Raw genomic sequence first — 15420 nt, 5'->3', positions numbered from 1 at the left:
CCTACAATACAGACATAGTGGGTTTAATAAAAACAAACAAACTTCTAAGTAGTGATTCTACATTCAATTTGCTTTCTCTTCTCCTTTTCATAAGTATCCTTTATGTTGTGGGCAGAATTATATTGAGGATATATGGAAACTAACACCTATGCCTTTATGGAGCTTATATTCTTGTGTAGGTTTCAGATTTTAAAAAATACAGAGATTAGAGGTAGCTCAGTCTGTTAAGCGTCCAACTCTGGATTTTGGCTCAGGTCATGATCTCATGGTACGTGAGTTCTAGCCCCATGTTGGGCTTTGTGCTGACAGTGCAAAGCCTGCTTGGGATTCTCTCTCTCTCCCTCTCTCTGCCCCTCCCCTGCTTGCACTCTCTTTCTCTTTCATAATAAATAAACATTAAAAGATACAGAGATTAAAAACAACTGATTAACAATTGTGTAGGGAAAATTCTACATAAAATGTACTTTAGTTATGGGGTAATAATGTAGGTTTCACTGAATGGGGAGCATTTAAATGGAATACCCTAAAGCAAGAGAAGAAGTTATCCATGTGAAGAATGGTCATTAATAAAATTCCAGGCATAAAAGACACATGTGGAAACATCTTGGAGCAGCAAAGTTTTAAGAATGTTCAGTTCAGAGAAGCCTTGTGTATTTGGAGCATAGTTGCTTGGTGGGGAGAATGAATGAATAACAGGTTAGAGAGTAAGCAGAGGCTAGGTCACAAAGGTCCTTGTGGGGCATGGTAAGAACTTTAGATTTTGGTTTTAATGCAATAGGAAGTCACTCATATAGGTAAGGAAATAGTGTTTTAAGAACTTTAAAACATGACTTTGGGTAAAAAATGGATTACAGTGGGGTAAGAGTTGAAAAGGCAGTATGACTCGGGTGTTATAGGAGGTTTTCTCTGGGTATTATAAATAGTAATTTTTTTATTCATATGAGACCCAATTGTAAGAACCAATTAAAGAATTATTTGGCATTTATAAAATACAGGGCTACTGACAATGAATTGTGTACGAAGAAGAAAAAACCTTCCACATGTCAACATGATTTGAGCTTCTGGGGCCTTAAAGAAAAGAAATTAAAGAGTGGCTCAGCTGATTAAGCATCTGACTTTGTTGGCTCAGGTCATAATCTCACAGTTTGTGGTTTTGAGTCCTGTGTTGGGCTCTGTGCTGACAGCTCGGAGCCTGGAGCCTGCTTCCAATTCTTTGTCTCCCCCTCTCTCTGCCCCTCCCCTGCTTGCAGTCTGCCTTTCTCTCTCTCTTAAAAATAAATATGCATTAATTTGTTTTTTTTTATAAAGAAAAGAAATTAAAGCCTAAAATATGGGGAAACAGATGTTCTAACTGATGTTCTAAAGCCTACATGTGGACGTGTAATATTAGGATCCAACAGAAAGCTTATGTATCTTATGTTCTTTCCTTTAACAATGTACCAGGCTGAGTTTCAGAAAGAAAACAGGGATAATGCGCCATACTTTAGGAAGCCTAGTAGATTAGAAAAAATCCCGCTGTTTGCCTTATTTCATGGGGTAGCACCTGCCAAAGCTCCATTTCTTAGTAAAATGTAGCTACGGAGCAAGCCATGTTGGTGAAATTAAAGTAGGGCATGTCTTCCCTGATAATAATGGAGTCAGGCAGTGTTTTCTGCTAGGTTGGTGGTTAATTATGAGTCATTTAAGTAAGCAATGCAGCTTATTAAAGAATTCATGCAAGGAAGAGTGGAGTTGAGCAGTGGATAATGGCTATAACCCCTTATCAGGCAGGGGCTAGAGATGCTATGACTTTCTGGAAATGAGTAGAAAGTGGAACTAAAGGTGAGTTTATGCTTGCCTGTTGTAGATCTTTTAGGCAGAGAGATTTTCTTCAGTATGGTCTGTTACTTTTCATCTAAGCCCAAAAGTCAGATGAGATGCTAGAGATGCTGACCACTGAGGAGTAGCATCCTATTCTCCTTTGGTAAAAAGTTTTAGAGAGAGCAAGCTCTATCCTTCTCTTTGTGCTGTATTGGTTATCCAAGAGGTAAAAGGCTAATGATACATCAGATCTCTCCTCATCCATAGGTTCTTATCTGTTAGTAGGCCTGACCACTAGTAGGACTACCCAGCAGGGATATTATATAGCACTCACTAATAGTGAGACCTAATGTAAATGTCCATATTTCTTTGATTCTAAGACACACTTTTTTCCTTTACATTTTAGCATATTTAAAATTGGGTTGGTATTAAATTGATGGAGTCTTGAAATAACTGTAAAGCAGCATGTGATTGTGACATAGTAGGTATTGGCTAAGTATGGGTAAAATGGTCATGGCCATTCATATTATCATTACCTTAAGTAAGTTATATACTTTAGTGGGACTGTCCATAGTAGGCGAAACTGCTGGGTTAACTCTTCAAAAGATGATGCAGTATTTAAGCATTGAGTTATGAAGTCATTATATATCTAGAAAGAAACAATAACAGAATATAATTTTGATATTAGTAAAGCAAACATTTGATGTTGAACGAATGACTGCTAGTTCACATTTTCTTGCAAATAACATCCAAGTGTTTTATGAAACTTAAGTAAAGGAGTCCCATAAGTAGAGATAGCATTATTGTTCTCTTATTAAGAAAGCTGCTAAAGGAGATAGCATTATTGTTCTTTTATTAAGATACCTGATAAAGGACTGCCTACCACGTGCCGAACTGTGCAACTGAGTCAGGAAAAATTGGCAAGTCCTTCTTAGTAGATCTAATATATTTCAAAAGCTGAAACTAATATCTGCATAGTATAGGACTTTCCTTAAAGCATTGTATTGTTATGTCATTGGCAGTGATTTTTTTTTCTTGGTGGTACATAAAATAATGGTGTTTCTTACTGTTGATAGCATCTTAGAGTCCATGAAATGTGGTATTTTAACCTTTCTGAGCCTCTAAAAAACTGGTGCAATAATGGTACCTTCTTCATAGGAATGTAAGGTGTATAGATTACCGCATAGCCCATAATAAAAACTCAATAAATACATAATAAATATGAATGCCTTCTTGAGATATTTCTGATTTTAGTTTAGGGAAGGAAAGTACACCAAAAATACAGGGGAAAACTTCATAAGATTTTCTTTTTATCTTGATAAGAGTGGGTTATCAACTAGAAAATAAATTTAAAAGACTAATTGAAAAATTTGATGGAATAAATATCTATTTTCTTCCTGCATTACTAATCCTATAGTTCAATACTTCCTGGTTCATGAGACTTAATTGGTACTATTTGCTTGAAGTTCAATGTCTGTTTACAAGCTCCTAATATAAGAAATGACATAAAATAATTCCAGCAAGCAAATTATTCCAATCAGTGAAATGTATCACCATCATCATAAGACTACTAACAGCTAGTTAAAAAACACATCTCCTGATTTTCTAGACATAGATTTTTTTAAATAAGTCTTTTTATCATAAATTTTAATTAAAAGCCAGAGAAGTGGCTATTTTTAGAATGAATTCTCTTTACTGTTACCATATTTCTTGCTGTTCCTTATTTATGTATTTTAGAAAATTCATCAGTTAAGGAAACACAATAGTTTTATTCAAATGTTAGTAAAGATAATTTTAATTTAAAATAGAAAAAAATGGGCCTGAATAAAAGATAACAAGCTAAAACAGAGACAAAATACTTAACATTTTTATAAAGTTATAATATCCATGAGATGAAAAGTTATAAATAAAAAGTCAATGGCATTAACTTGAAGAACAGAAAGAAAAATGACTAAGAGCAATAATAGTCTATAGCTCTCAGAATATAATAGATTAGAAGTATATTTTAAAAGAATAAAAAGAGAAAGCTTGGAAATTAGGAAATAAGTCAGGGAAAAGAAAAAAATGAAATTAAGACTGGCTGGAAGCAGGTAAGGAATAAAATTAAAAAAAATTAATCTTTATTTTTGAGAGAGAGGGAGAGAGAGAGGGAGGGAGGGAGGGAGGAGTAGACAGAGAGGGAGACACAGAATCCAAAACAGGTTACAGGCTCTGAGCTGTCAGCACAGAGCTTGACTCAGGGCTCAAACTCATGAACTGTGATATCATGACCTGAGCCAAAGTTGGAGGCTTAACTGACTGAGCCACCCAGGCACCCCAAGGAATAAGATTTTATAGGAGAAAACTTTTTAAATGTATGGAGTAGAGAGATCAGCACTTTTACCTTCTTTTTCTTCATCTCCTACCTAAAGTTTCACACCTTATTAACAGGGAAGACATTTACATACTAAAACCCCAGTGAACAAAGAAGTGTCAATGAATATCATGATAATAAAGAACTTTTTGAACTATAAAGACCAAACAAATATAAAGTGTTATTCATTGTTTGTATTTGACTATAAGTGGATGACAGAATCTATCAAAGGAAGCTAGGATCCAAAGTATTTAGATATTATTCTATTGGTAGTCAAAATACTGAATTTCCTTGGAAAGCAAGTAAATTACTATTATAGATACTAAAATCAATTTACATTTGACCTAAGTAACATAATTTTTAAAAATATATTTATTGCTTGTGTTTATGTCGGGACATAATATACTAGTTTCAGTCTCTGAGTTGTCTACTAGGTTTGACCAAATAAATTGGTGTGGAAGGAGAGTGAGTGAAATTTCAGGGTAGAGGGCTGAAACGTTTTTAAACTTGAAAAAAACAGCATTCTCTACATGAGATATTGTACTCTTATTGGCAGATTTAATAAAGATAAGCATTACTTTCTATGGCTAACTATAGATATTTCATCATAAGGAATGAAGACCAGAGCAAGGGAGAAGTTAAGTGATCAGTAAAACACTTGAGAAGTTCAAGGAAGTTTATTGGTGTCCTCTTCAGCTTATGTTTTCCTCCTATTTGCTCGTAGACACGAAGGCCTTTTATTGGCAAGATCATTGTTTCTTGTCATGCTACCTTGATTAGGGTAGGAAGTAGATTAATGCTTTTACCACATAAAAGAAAAAGTTCCCCAATTAATTGGGACATTATACACCCCATCTCCAATGAACCTTGGTTGAGTCTTTAGGAACTCTTTCCTCTCTTGCCTCATTGCTCTGCATTAGTTTCCTTGTTAACATTTCTTTCCCACTGTTTACTCGAGACCTATCCTGAACCTTAGTCTATTTGTCTGTGGCCACTCTTCCATATACTTTATATTTTGCTGATCCTGTCCTTATTTCAGACTCTAAGTACATTAAGGAGTACCTAGTCTAGTTTGAAATCATACCTTCCAGACCAACATGAACCTCCTCTGGTATGGTAAAGACCTTGGTTTTAGACCAACTCTGTAATGGACTAGGGCTGAGAGCCACAGTACTACAAGATATGGCTGTTGCATAAAATTATCTGCTACTGTAAAGAACTAATTTGATTTCTCCTTTTGTATATCAACATCTACCATAATTAAGCCTGAGTTTACTAATGAAATTCCTTGAATACTGATTTGTATGTCTGGCCTTTTTCTTTGCCTCCCATATTTATATTTAAGAAAAGAATATTTATTTATTTATTTATTTATTTATTTATTTATTTAAAAAGGAAAGCCTGGACATTTTATTGGAAAGGTCCTTTGCATTCTGAGCGTTTGCTTGCTATGCTCACATGTTCTTTCTGAATAAAGCACCCACAGCCCTTTCTGAAGAAACCCAGAAGTGTTGTGTTGTGCATTAATTGCCATGTTCTATATGATGTAGTTTAAATGTCCTAGTTAAAACTAGGTCTGAGATCAGCACTTGAGCCCAAGACAGCCATCTTTAGATTTCCCAAAAACTTATCAAATATCTTGAGAAAAAATATCCAATCAGGACACCTGCTATAAACTGACTAATTTCTCTTTCTAAGAGAGTATAAATAGTCAGAAGGGAGCTTTAATAAATTGACATCAAGAAAATGAATGAGAAAAGGCCATTGAGACAGAGAAGCAAATGGAGAGAGAATATACTAAGTAGCTGTAATAGAAGTAGATATAGACACAATAAGCTGACAGAAAGAAACTGAATATCTGGGCCTTTGAAGCAATTAAGACAAAGCAATGGAGACAAGATAAGCTGCTGTTTGAGTCTGAATGATGTTGTTTCTTTATGAGTGCTGAATTATTCAGCTACTTAGAAAGTGTTTTTGGCTTTCTCTCTTTACAGTGTAACATTATAATAAGTTTCATCAATTGGATTAAACTATGAGTCTGTTCATTTTAATTCTAAAGAGTCCAAACACAAAAATGATCTAGTACAGTGGTTCTTAGTGTGGGGCCTAGACCACCACCACCACCACCACCACCAACATCATCATCATCATCATCATCACCTGGGAATTTGTTAAAAATGCAAATTCTTAGGTCCTACTCCAGACCTACTGAAAGTAGGATCTGGCAATCTGTGTTTTATACCCTCCAAATGACTTAAAGCCCACCATAGTTTGCAACAACAAATCTAATAATCTAGTGTGACCTTCTTATTTTATAACTTATGAAAATGATTTGTATTCTTTCCTGGGTACCTTCTATATGGCAGAAATTAAATTATTACATATATTCAATTCTCTGGATCACTTGAAGTTATAGATATTATCATTTCTATCTTATAGAGGATGAACCAGTAATTTAAAGAGGATGAGTAATTTCTCCAAAGACATGTATATCTTTGGCTACACATGCACACAGACAAAAGACACATAGGGTTGGCCGAATTGAAGTTAAAAATATAAAAACCTCTCAAAAAAAGAATATAAAAACCTCTCACATGCCTGACTCTAATGCCATTACTCTTGTGTACTCTTGTGTATTATAAAATACCACCTAAAAATAAGATACGTAGAGACTGCTATTTGCTGATTATTGTTCCAAAAATCAATCGCAGAGCCAAGGTAAAAGCTAGGTTTTCTGTTCCTTATTCTGCCTGTTATATATAATACATACTGCCATTTCATATAAAACCATGGTATAGTCCAGTGGAATGGAAGATAGAACTCAATAACAGACTAATATATATAAGAACTTGCCACGTGATAGAATAGGCACTGCAGGGATAGTTGCTCAGTAGATGTGATGACAAGTTTGGTTCTCTGTATGGTGAAGTGAAGTTGGATTTCTATTTCATATCATACACAAAGGTGATTTCTAGGTTAATAAAATGTGATTAGAAAAAAACAACACAGTTAATGCTAAACCGTGAAAGACATATCTTGTGACATAGAGGTAGGAAAGGTTAAACAAGTTTGCAGTATTGTAAAATACGAAGTAAAAATTTATGGATAAAAGATTTCGGTTCTATGAAGGAAACCGTAGACAATGTTAAAAGATGAGTGACAGTTCTTTCAACCCAACAAGAGATTGGTATTTAGAATAAACAAGAAATTATTGGAAAATCTGCGTAGGAATTTCAGAAAGCCTAATAAAAATATGAATAGACAGTTTGCACACAGTAACAAATCCTAAATAGCTATGAATTACATGAAGAAATGCTCAATTGGATTTGAATTTAAGGAAGTACAAAATTACATGAAGAAATGCTCAATTGGATTTGAATTTAAGGAAGCATATTGTGGCACTGCTTCACATCCATCAGCATGGCTAAATTTTAAAAGCCAGCTAATAATATCAAGTGTTTGTGATTATGTGGGGTGTACCAGTTATCTACTGCTACATGACAAACTACCCCAAAACTTAGTGGCTTAAAATAATAAAACATGATTTTGTTCATTAATCAGCAGTTTTGTCAGGGCTTGCTCCTTTCAAATATACTTTTTTTAATGTTTATTTTTGAGAGAGAGAGAGAGAGAGAGAGAGAGAGAGAGAGAGAGTGTGAGCAGGGGAGGAGCAGAGGGAGAGGGAGACACAAAATAGGAAACAGCATCCAGGGTCTGAGCTGCCATCACAGATCCTGATACAGGGCTGGAACTCACAACCTATGAGATCATGACCTGAGCCTAAGTCAGCCACTTAACCCACTGAGCCACTAAGGTACTCTATGGCTTATCCCTTTCAGATCGACTTGTCAGCTAAAGTAAAGTCTGGAAAATAAAATCGTCTGGAGGCTTATTTACTCAAATATTAGCTTTTGATACTGGTTGTTTGCTGAAATACCCACAGATGGCCTCTCCATCTGATCTGGGCTTTCTTATAACATGGTGAAGGAGTTCCAAGGCCAGAGTCCTAAGAGAGTGGGAGTACATAGCAGAAGTCAGATTGTCATTTTATGACCCAACATCAGAAGTCATGCTGCATCACATGCTTTGTTGAGACAGTCATAAAGGACTTTTCCGAGGTCATTGCCTCCTGATGAGAGAATGGCAAAATTCTGGAAGGGAATGTGGAACAGAAAATATTGCTCTAATGGATTTTATAAAAAGTATAAGTTGCTACATGAAGAAAATAGAACTCTCTTACATTATGGTGGGATTGTTTTGGGAAAAAAAATTCTAGAGAAATGATGGAATGAAGTGTACTAAATGTCAATGCCCTAGCAATCCCATTCTAGAATATGTATTTCCAAAGGCGTTCTACCCTAGTCCTTGATGGTGCATGCACAGGGATGTTTAATGTAGCCTTGTTTGTGACAGTGGGAGTGGAACTGAGCCTAAGCATTTAATGCTGTGGGAGTGGACGAGTGTGGTGGAATCACACTTTGTAAAGTTAGAAAGCACTCAGAAGATGAGTTAAATTAATATACAGAATATGTTTAGATTAAAAAAGTGGTGTTTAGGACTAGAAAAAAATCTAAGTTATTTTAAGAATATACAAATAAAACACCACTGAAAATTTCAAAGTTATGTACATATATAGGAAATACAGAAATCTGTTTTAAAATTAATATTTTAATGTTAATTATTGTCATGTTAATTACTATGTATAGTGTAGTAGTATAATAGGTAATAGTAAACCATGACTATACGTCTTTGTCAGATTTCTCAGTAAGTTCCAAAAAATTGACTAAAATGCAGAATTTAAATGACTTTACTCCGTATGGAATTCCCGGGAGTAAAATATTATAGAATCTTAACTGTATGTAATACTAGTGATTTTCCTTGAGTGTTGCTTAAATTATCTTTGTTTCATTTTTTAGTTAAGTAAAAAAATTTGTTAAGGAAAAAAAGTAGATAAAAGTAAAGGGGCATTCTAGACACCTGGTTAATGGCATCTAGTTTCCCTTAAGTTTCCTAGCAAACGGCCAGACTTACAAATAAAAATTATAGAGGTAGAATTACAAATAAAAATGGTTTAAACACTACATGTCTTTAACAGTATTTGTATACTGGTGAATTGCAAATTTATATATATATATATACATATATACATATGCACATTTTATATATATATGCAATATATATAATATATATACATGTATATTATATATGTATATATATTATACATATAATAATGCATTTCCAGTTTAGATTGTGAAAGGTAAAATTTTGTTGATTGGTTGTTAACATATGAGTGAATAAATCTTTTTTCTTTACCTAAACAACATAAAATAATTTGAATATGACTTATTTCTATTTCAGGTTCTGATGAAGGATCCAGTATTTATATGCCTAGCTCTGACCAAAGCTTCAGAATCTTTAGTTCTTATTGGAGCTTCTGAATTTTTGCCTATATATATAGAAAATCAGTTTGTATTAACACACACCTTAGCAACTAAAATCGCAGGTAGACCTTTTCAGCTCATTGTATTCATTTTGAAGTTTTTATATAAAGTTTTCTTATGTGCATTTAGGAAATATTTAAAATAAACATAAAGCAGGAGTAATAGCATTTACTCAAGTTTTATTTTATTTTATCTTATTTTTCTTTTCAGTGATTTTATGTACTACTCAGTGCTCATCACAATAGTATACTCTTTTTTTAAAAATTTTTTTTAACGTTTATTTATTTTTGAGACAGAGAGAGAGACAGAGTATGAACGGGGGAGGGTCAGAGAGAGAGGGAGACACAGAATCTGAAACAGGCTCCAGGCTCTGAGCTGTCAGCACAGAGCCCGATGAGGGGCTTGAACTCACTGGCCGCGAGATCATGACCTGAGCCGAAGTTGGACGCTCAACCAACTGAGCCACTCAGGCGCCCCCACAATAGTATACCCTTAATCCCCCTTTATTTCACTATGTTCCTGTCCCAACCTCTGGCAACCCCCAGCTTGGTATCTGTATTTAAAGTCTGGGTTTTTTTTTGTCCCTTTTGTACTTTGTTCATTTGTTTTGTTTCTTAAATTCCACATATGAGTGAGATCTTATGCTATCTGTTTTCTCTGACTGACTTGCTTCACTTAGCATTATACCCTCAAGTTCCATCCATACTGTTGTGAGCAGCAAGATTTCATTCTTTTTTATGGCTGAGTAATATTCCATCATATTTCACATTCTATCACATCTTCTTTACCCATAGGGCCTGGAATAAACATAGGGAGGCATATATCCTTTTGAATCAGTGTTTCTGTATTCTTTGGATAAATAGCCAGTAGTGGAATTACCTGATCATAAACTAATGCTGATTTTAATTTTTTGAAGACCTCAAAAAATACTGTCTTCCACAGTGGCTGCACCAGTTTTCATTCCCATCAACAGCATACACAGGTTCATTTTTCAACATCTTTGCCAACACTTGTTATTTCTTGTGTTTTTGATTCTAGCCATTATGACGGGTGTGGATTGATATCTGATTGTGGTTTTGATTTGCATTTCCCTGATGATGAGTGGTGTTGAACATCTTTTCATGTGTCTGAAATGAGTCTCTTGTAGGCAACATATAAGTGTTTTCTTGATAGATTCAGTCACACTGTGTCTTTTGATGGGAACATTTAGAATATTTACATTTAAAGTAATTATTGATAGGTGGGGCATCCGGGTGGCTCAGTTGATTAAGCATCCAACTTTAGCTCAGGTCATGACCTCACAACTTGTGGGTTGGAGCCCCATGTCAGGCTGTGTGCTGACAGCTCAGAGCCTGGAGCCTGCTTTAGGTTCTGTGTCTCCCTCTCTCTCTGCCCCTCTCCTGCTCATGCTCTGTCTCTCTCTCTCTCAAAAATAAATAAATATTCAAAAAATATTTTAAAAATTAAAAAAATAATTATTGATAGGTAATTACCTATAAAAATTATTGACATTTTGTTTATTGTTTTCTGTTTATTTTTATAGTTCTTCTCTGTTCCTTTCTTCCTGTAATTGATGACTTTTTTAGTGTTATGATTGGATTACTTTCACTTTATTTTTTTATATGTCATTATAGTTTTTTGTTTTGTGGTTACCATTAGGTTTATATATAACATCCTAAGTATACGACAGTCTGTATTAGGTTGATGGTTGCTTTAATTTGAGCACATTCTAAAAACACAATATTTTTACTCTCTACCTTCCATGTTCTATATATATGCTTTTGCATTTTTAAATTTTATGAATCCCTTAACTAATTTTTTAGATGTAATTAATTTTACTATTTTTGTCTTTATCCTTCATACTAGATTGATAGGTGATTGATCTGTAGTTTTATTATACATTTGCTTGTGGGCACCTGGGTGGCTCAGTCAGTTGAGCATCTGACTTTGGCTTAGGTCATGATCTCACAGTTTGTGGGTTCAAGCCCTGTGTCAGGCTCTGCGCCAACAGCTCAGAGCCTAGAACCTGCTTTGGATTCTGTGTCTTCCTCTCTCTCCGCTCCTCCCCCACTCATGTTCTGTCTCTCTTGCTCTCAAAAATAAGTAATAAAACATTAAGAAAATTAAAAAAAAAAAGATTTGTTTTTACCAGTGAATTTTTTTTCCTTTTATAATTCCTTCCGGTTCTGCCTTTTTATTTTCCACTTAAAGAAATCCTTTTAACATTTCTTACAAGGCTAGTTTAGTGGTGATGAATTCTTAACTTTCGTTTGGGAAATTCTTTTTCTTTCCACTATATCTGGATGATAAATTTTCTGGGTAAAGTATTCTTGGTTGAAGTTTTTTTTGTTTTTGTTTTTTTGTTTTTGTTTTTTTTTCTTTCAGCACTTTGCATATTTCTGCTACTCTCTTCTGGTCTGTAATTTTCTGCTGAAAAATCAGCAGGTAGCCTTGTAGGGTTTCCCTTACCCTTTATATGTAACTAGTTGCTTTTTCTTGCTGCTTTTAGGATTCTTTTTGTTTTTAATTTTTGACATTTTAATTATTATATGTCTTGGTACGTACCTTCTTGGCTTCATCTTGTTTTCTACTTCTACACTGTTCCCTCTCTCACTTCTCTTCCTTACTCCTTATAGATAGCCACTATTCTAAAGTTAGAGTGCAATGTTCCCAAACAAGTTTGTATATTTTTACTGCTTATAAGCCTATCTGTGTACAATCTATTTCTAAAATTCATACATTTTCTTGCATATATTCTTCTCCCACTTTCATTTCCAATTGCATCTACCCCATTCATGTTGTTGTCTATTTAATGCTGTGGAATTCTATTTTATGAATACACCACTGTTTATTTATCCATTATCATATTAACGGACATGGAGTTACCTCTAACTTTTCACTCTTCCAAACAATGCCATAGTGAATAGGCTGTATGTGTCTACTTGTGCAGATCTGTAAAAGTTGATCTAGGTTTAGGGGCGCCTGGGTGGCGCAGTCGGTTAAGCGTCCGACTTCAGCCAGGTCACGATCTCGTGGTCCGTGAGTTCGAGCCCCGCGTCAGGCTCTGGGCTGATGGCTCAGAGCCTGGAGCCTGTTTCCAATTCTGTGTCTCCCTCTCTCTCTGCCCCTCCCCCGTTCATGCTCTGTCTCTCTCTGTCCCAAAAATAAATAAACGTTGAAAAAAAAATTAAAAAAAAAAAGTTGATCTAGGTTTAGACATTAAAAGGGAATTGCTATTGTGTACAGCTTCAGTTACTAGATATTAAGAATTGGCTCTCCAAAAGAGGTTGCAATTGGTATTAAATGTTTTAAGATTCTGGCATAAATGGGAAAGTCATGAATATTGTCATATATTTTATGGTGTAAAAAGCCAAGGATACATGCAAATACTTTTAGGGCAACCAGTAACAGTAAAAAAAAAAAAATAAAAATAAATAAATAATAAATAAATAAATAAATAAATAAATAAATAAAAGTAAAAAATATTAATTTGGAACTTTGATTAAAATTAAAAAAAAAAACAAGAAAGGAAGGAAATGAGGAACATAAAACGTGGGCCAAATAAAAACAAATGTTAAAATATGCACAAATTTTGACTATCAGCCTATTATGGAGTAGATTTTATGAAACAGGAAACACCATTGTCAGACTGCACATAGGCCAAAATCCCAAAACATTGCTGTTTTAAGGGCCATAATGACAATATTTTTCCATGAATCTGCCATATTGTTTGATGTTCTGATAAATCTAATCAAGAGATTGGGACTAAATTTATTCAGTTTCCTACAGTGTTTACATAAGGATAATATCAACAAAAGTCCAAACAAAGGATAAGGCCACATGCAATACTGGCCTCAACCATGCTGGCAAGATCTTGGCCCCAACCAGCTAAATAAATCCCTTGGCCCTCATGGTCTACCTTAGAAAACAAGATGGATTTCTCCTTAAGTTTCTGTATTTATCTTTTTAATTAGCCTGAATTATTAATCCAGTAAAACAAAGTATTAACAATAGTGTATGTTCTACCTTGGGCTAAAAAGATGAAGTTTTGGGCAATTCTGTCATCCAAATTAGTATTGATCAGTGGCTGATGCTGATCAGAATGTTTTCCAAAGCTGTGGTGTCACTGATTATTTCAACTAAAGTCAGGAACAAATTTTGTACCACCTTTTCTGATTGGATTACTCTTATACTGATAACTGCCCTCAGGTGCATATAAATAATGTGTCAGTAATCCCTCCTGGAGGCTCCTGTCAGATTTCCACAGTCTTCTGGGGGCTATTTGATCTACTGGTGGTATTTCTTTAAGCACTTCAAGATTTCTTATGAATATCCCTATGGCTTGAATATACCATTTTCACTTGACACAGAAGTTCTCTCAAATAGTTGTGAATCTGATTGGTGAATCCCAGAATGAAATATAAGTCCACAGAATCACAATGACTGCATGGGTCAGGGCTTCAGTTTTGACAAGAAGCCAGTAGTAAGCTAAGAGTTGTTTTTCCTACCTACCTATTTCAGGGAGTCAGTGAATCCAAACCCCAAGGGATTTTCCTGAATGGAGGCTGGCTCCCTCTTCCAGAGGCTCCAGTACACAAAATCTCTATAGATTTCCAGCTCCAATGGGTCATTTGGTTTGTGGTACCTCAAAGCAGGAAGAAGTATGCCATAGCTTCTTGATTAGCTTCAAAAGTAGGTCGGGATTACACTCACTGTAGGTTAGCTGATAGAAAAGACCACTAAAGTAGAATATCCACATGAGTCACCTACTGTCTCTAATACTCAGAGTCCAAAGCTATGCTATAATTCCTTTTGGTCAGGGGGAAGGAGAACAACAATTTGTCTTTAATTGCCAGAGAGATTGAGCATTGTGAATCTGTCTACATAGTTCCCCCGAAACTTGATGAGCATTCTTCTGGATTTTGTTGGGCTTTATCAGTCATCTTTGCTGATGAAGGTGTGATAACACCAAAGTCAGAGCTTTTGAATCTGAGACTTCTGACTCTCCATCCTACTGAACATTTATCTATCATTGAAAGCTTTTGGCATCAGATGATAATGGTACTCACAATAAATCCTTATCTACCCCATTGTAGTAAATATCAGGGGAGTTTAGGGTGTACTGAAAATGTGTAGTTATGGCCTTGCAGCATGAATGAGAATTGGTTTTTGTCTTTGGTTCCTAATGGGATAAAAAAGAACGTTTTGGCCATGTCCAAGATAGCATCTCAAGTACCATTTGTGTGTGCCATAAATTTAGTTACCTCAGATGTTTGGAACTTAAAGAGGTATAGGAGCAACAAATGAGTTTAATTTGTGGTTAATCTGCTATAAATCTCAATTCCCTAATAAGGGACTATGTTTTCACTGGACATAAGGTCTGGTGAATTGAGTTATTGCTCAAATCCTATTCTCTTACTACCCCTGCTTCCTTTAAATCCGTAATCAAAGCTGAGATTTCCCTTTCTCCTCCTGGGATTCTATGTTGTTTCCATTAGACCATACAAGAGGAGACAGACACACAGGTTTGGGTAAAAATTTATGTGTTTCACTTTTACTTTTGGAGTTTAGGAGCATAAATAATACAAGCTTGTAAAATATAATTACCCATTACACATTTTGGAATTGAAGCCGTAGCATTAGTATATTGAAGTTACACCCAAAGTACATTAAAATTGTCCAAAGCCTCACTCACAAGATCATTTTACCTCCTTTTCTGAGGCATTTTAAGAGTCCGAATTCCATTCAATGTCTTATTTATGGTTTTACATAGGAAAATGTCTTTCTTAGGGAAATCTTCCAGAGATGGTCACAACCCTAAAGCAA

The 15420-nt window shown here is 35.0% G+C and overlaps 1 protein-coding gene across 1 annotated transcript in view; it reads left to right on the top strand.

Moving 5' to 3' along the window:
- Positions 1–15420, top strand: part of SLCO6A1 (solute carrier organic anion transporter family member 6A1) — a 92043-nt gene that overhangs the window by 19156 nt on the left and 57467 nt on the right. The window contains exon 7 of the mRNA XM_043594487.1: positions 9512–9656. Within this exon, the coding sequence (XP_043450422.1) occupies positions 9512–9656 (145 nt within the window). The remainder of the gene's footprint in view (positions 1–9511; positions 9657–15420) is intronic.

This window comes from Prionailurus bengalensis, chromosome A1, assembly GCF_016509475.1.
Source record: "Prionailurus bengalensis isolate Pbe53 chromosome A1, Fcat_Pben_1.1_paternal_pri, whole genome shotgun sequence".
NCBI classification, from domain to species: domain Eukaryota; kingdom Metazoa; phylum Chordata; class Mammalia; order Carnivora; family Felidae; genus Prionailurus; species Prionailurus bengalensis.
Note: the sequence above shows the minus strand (reverse complement) of the source record. Positions and strands in the feature narration are given on the sequence as shown.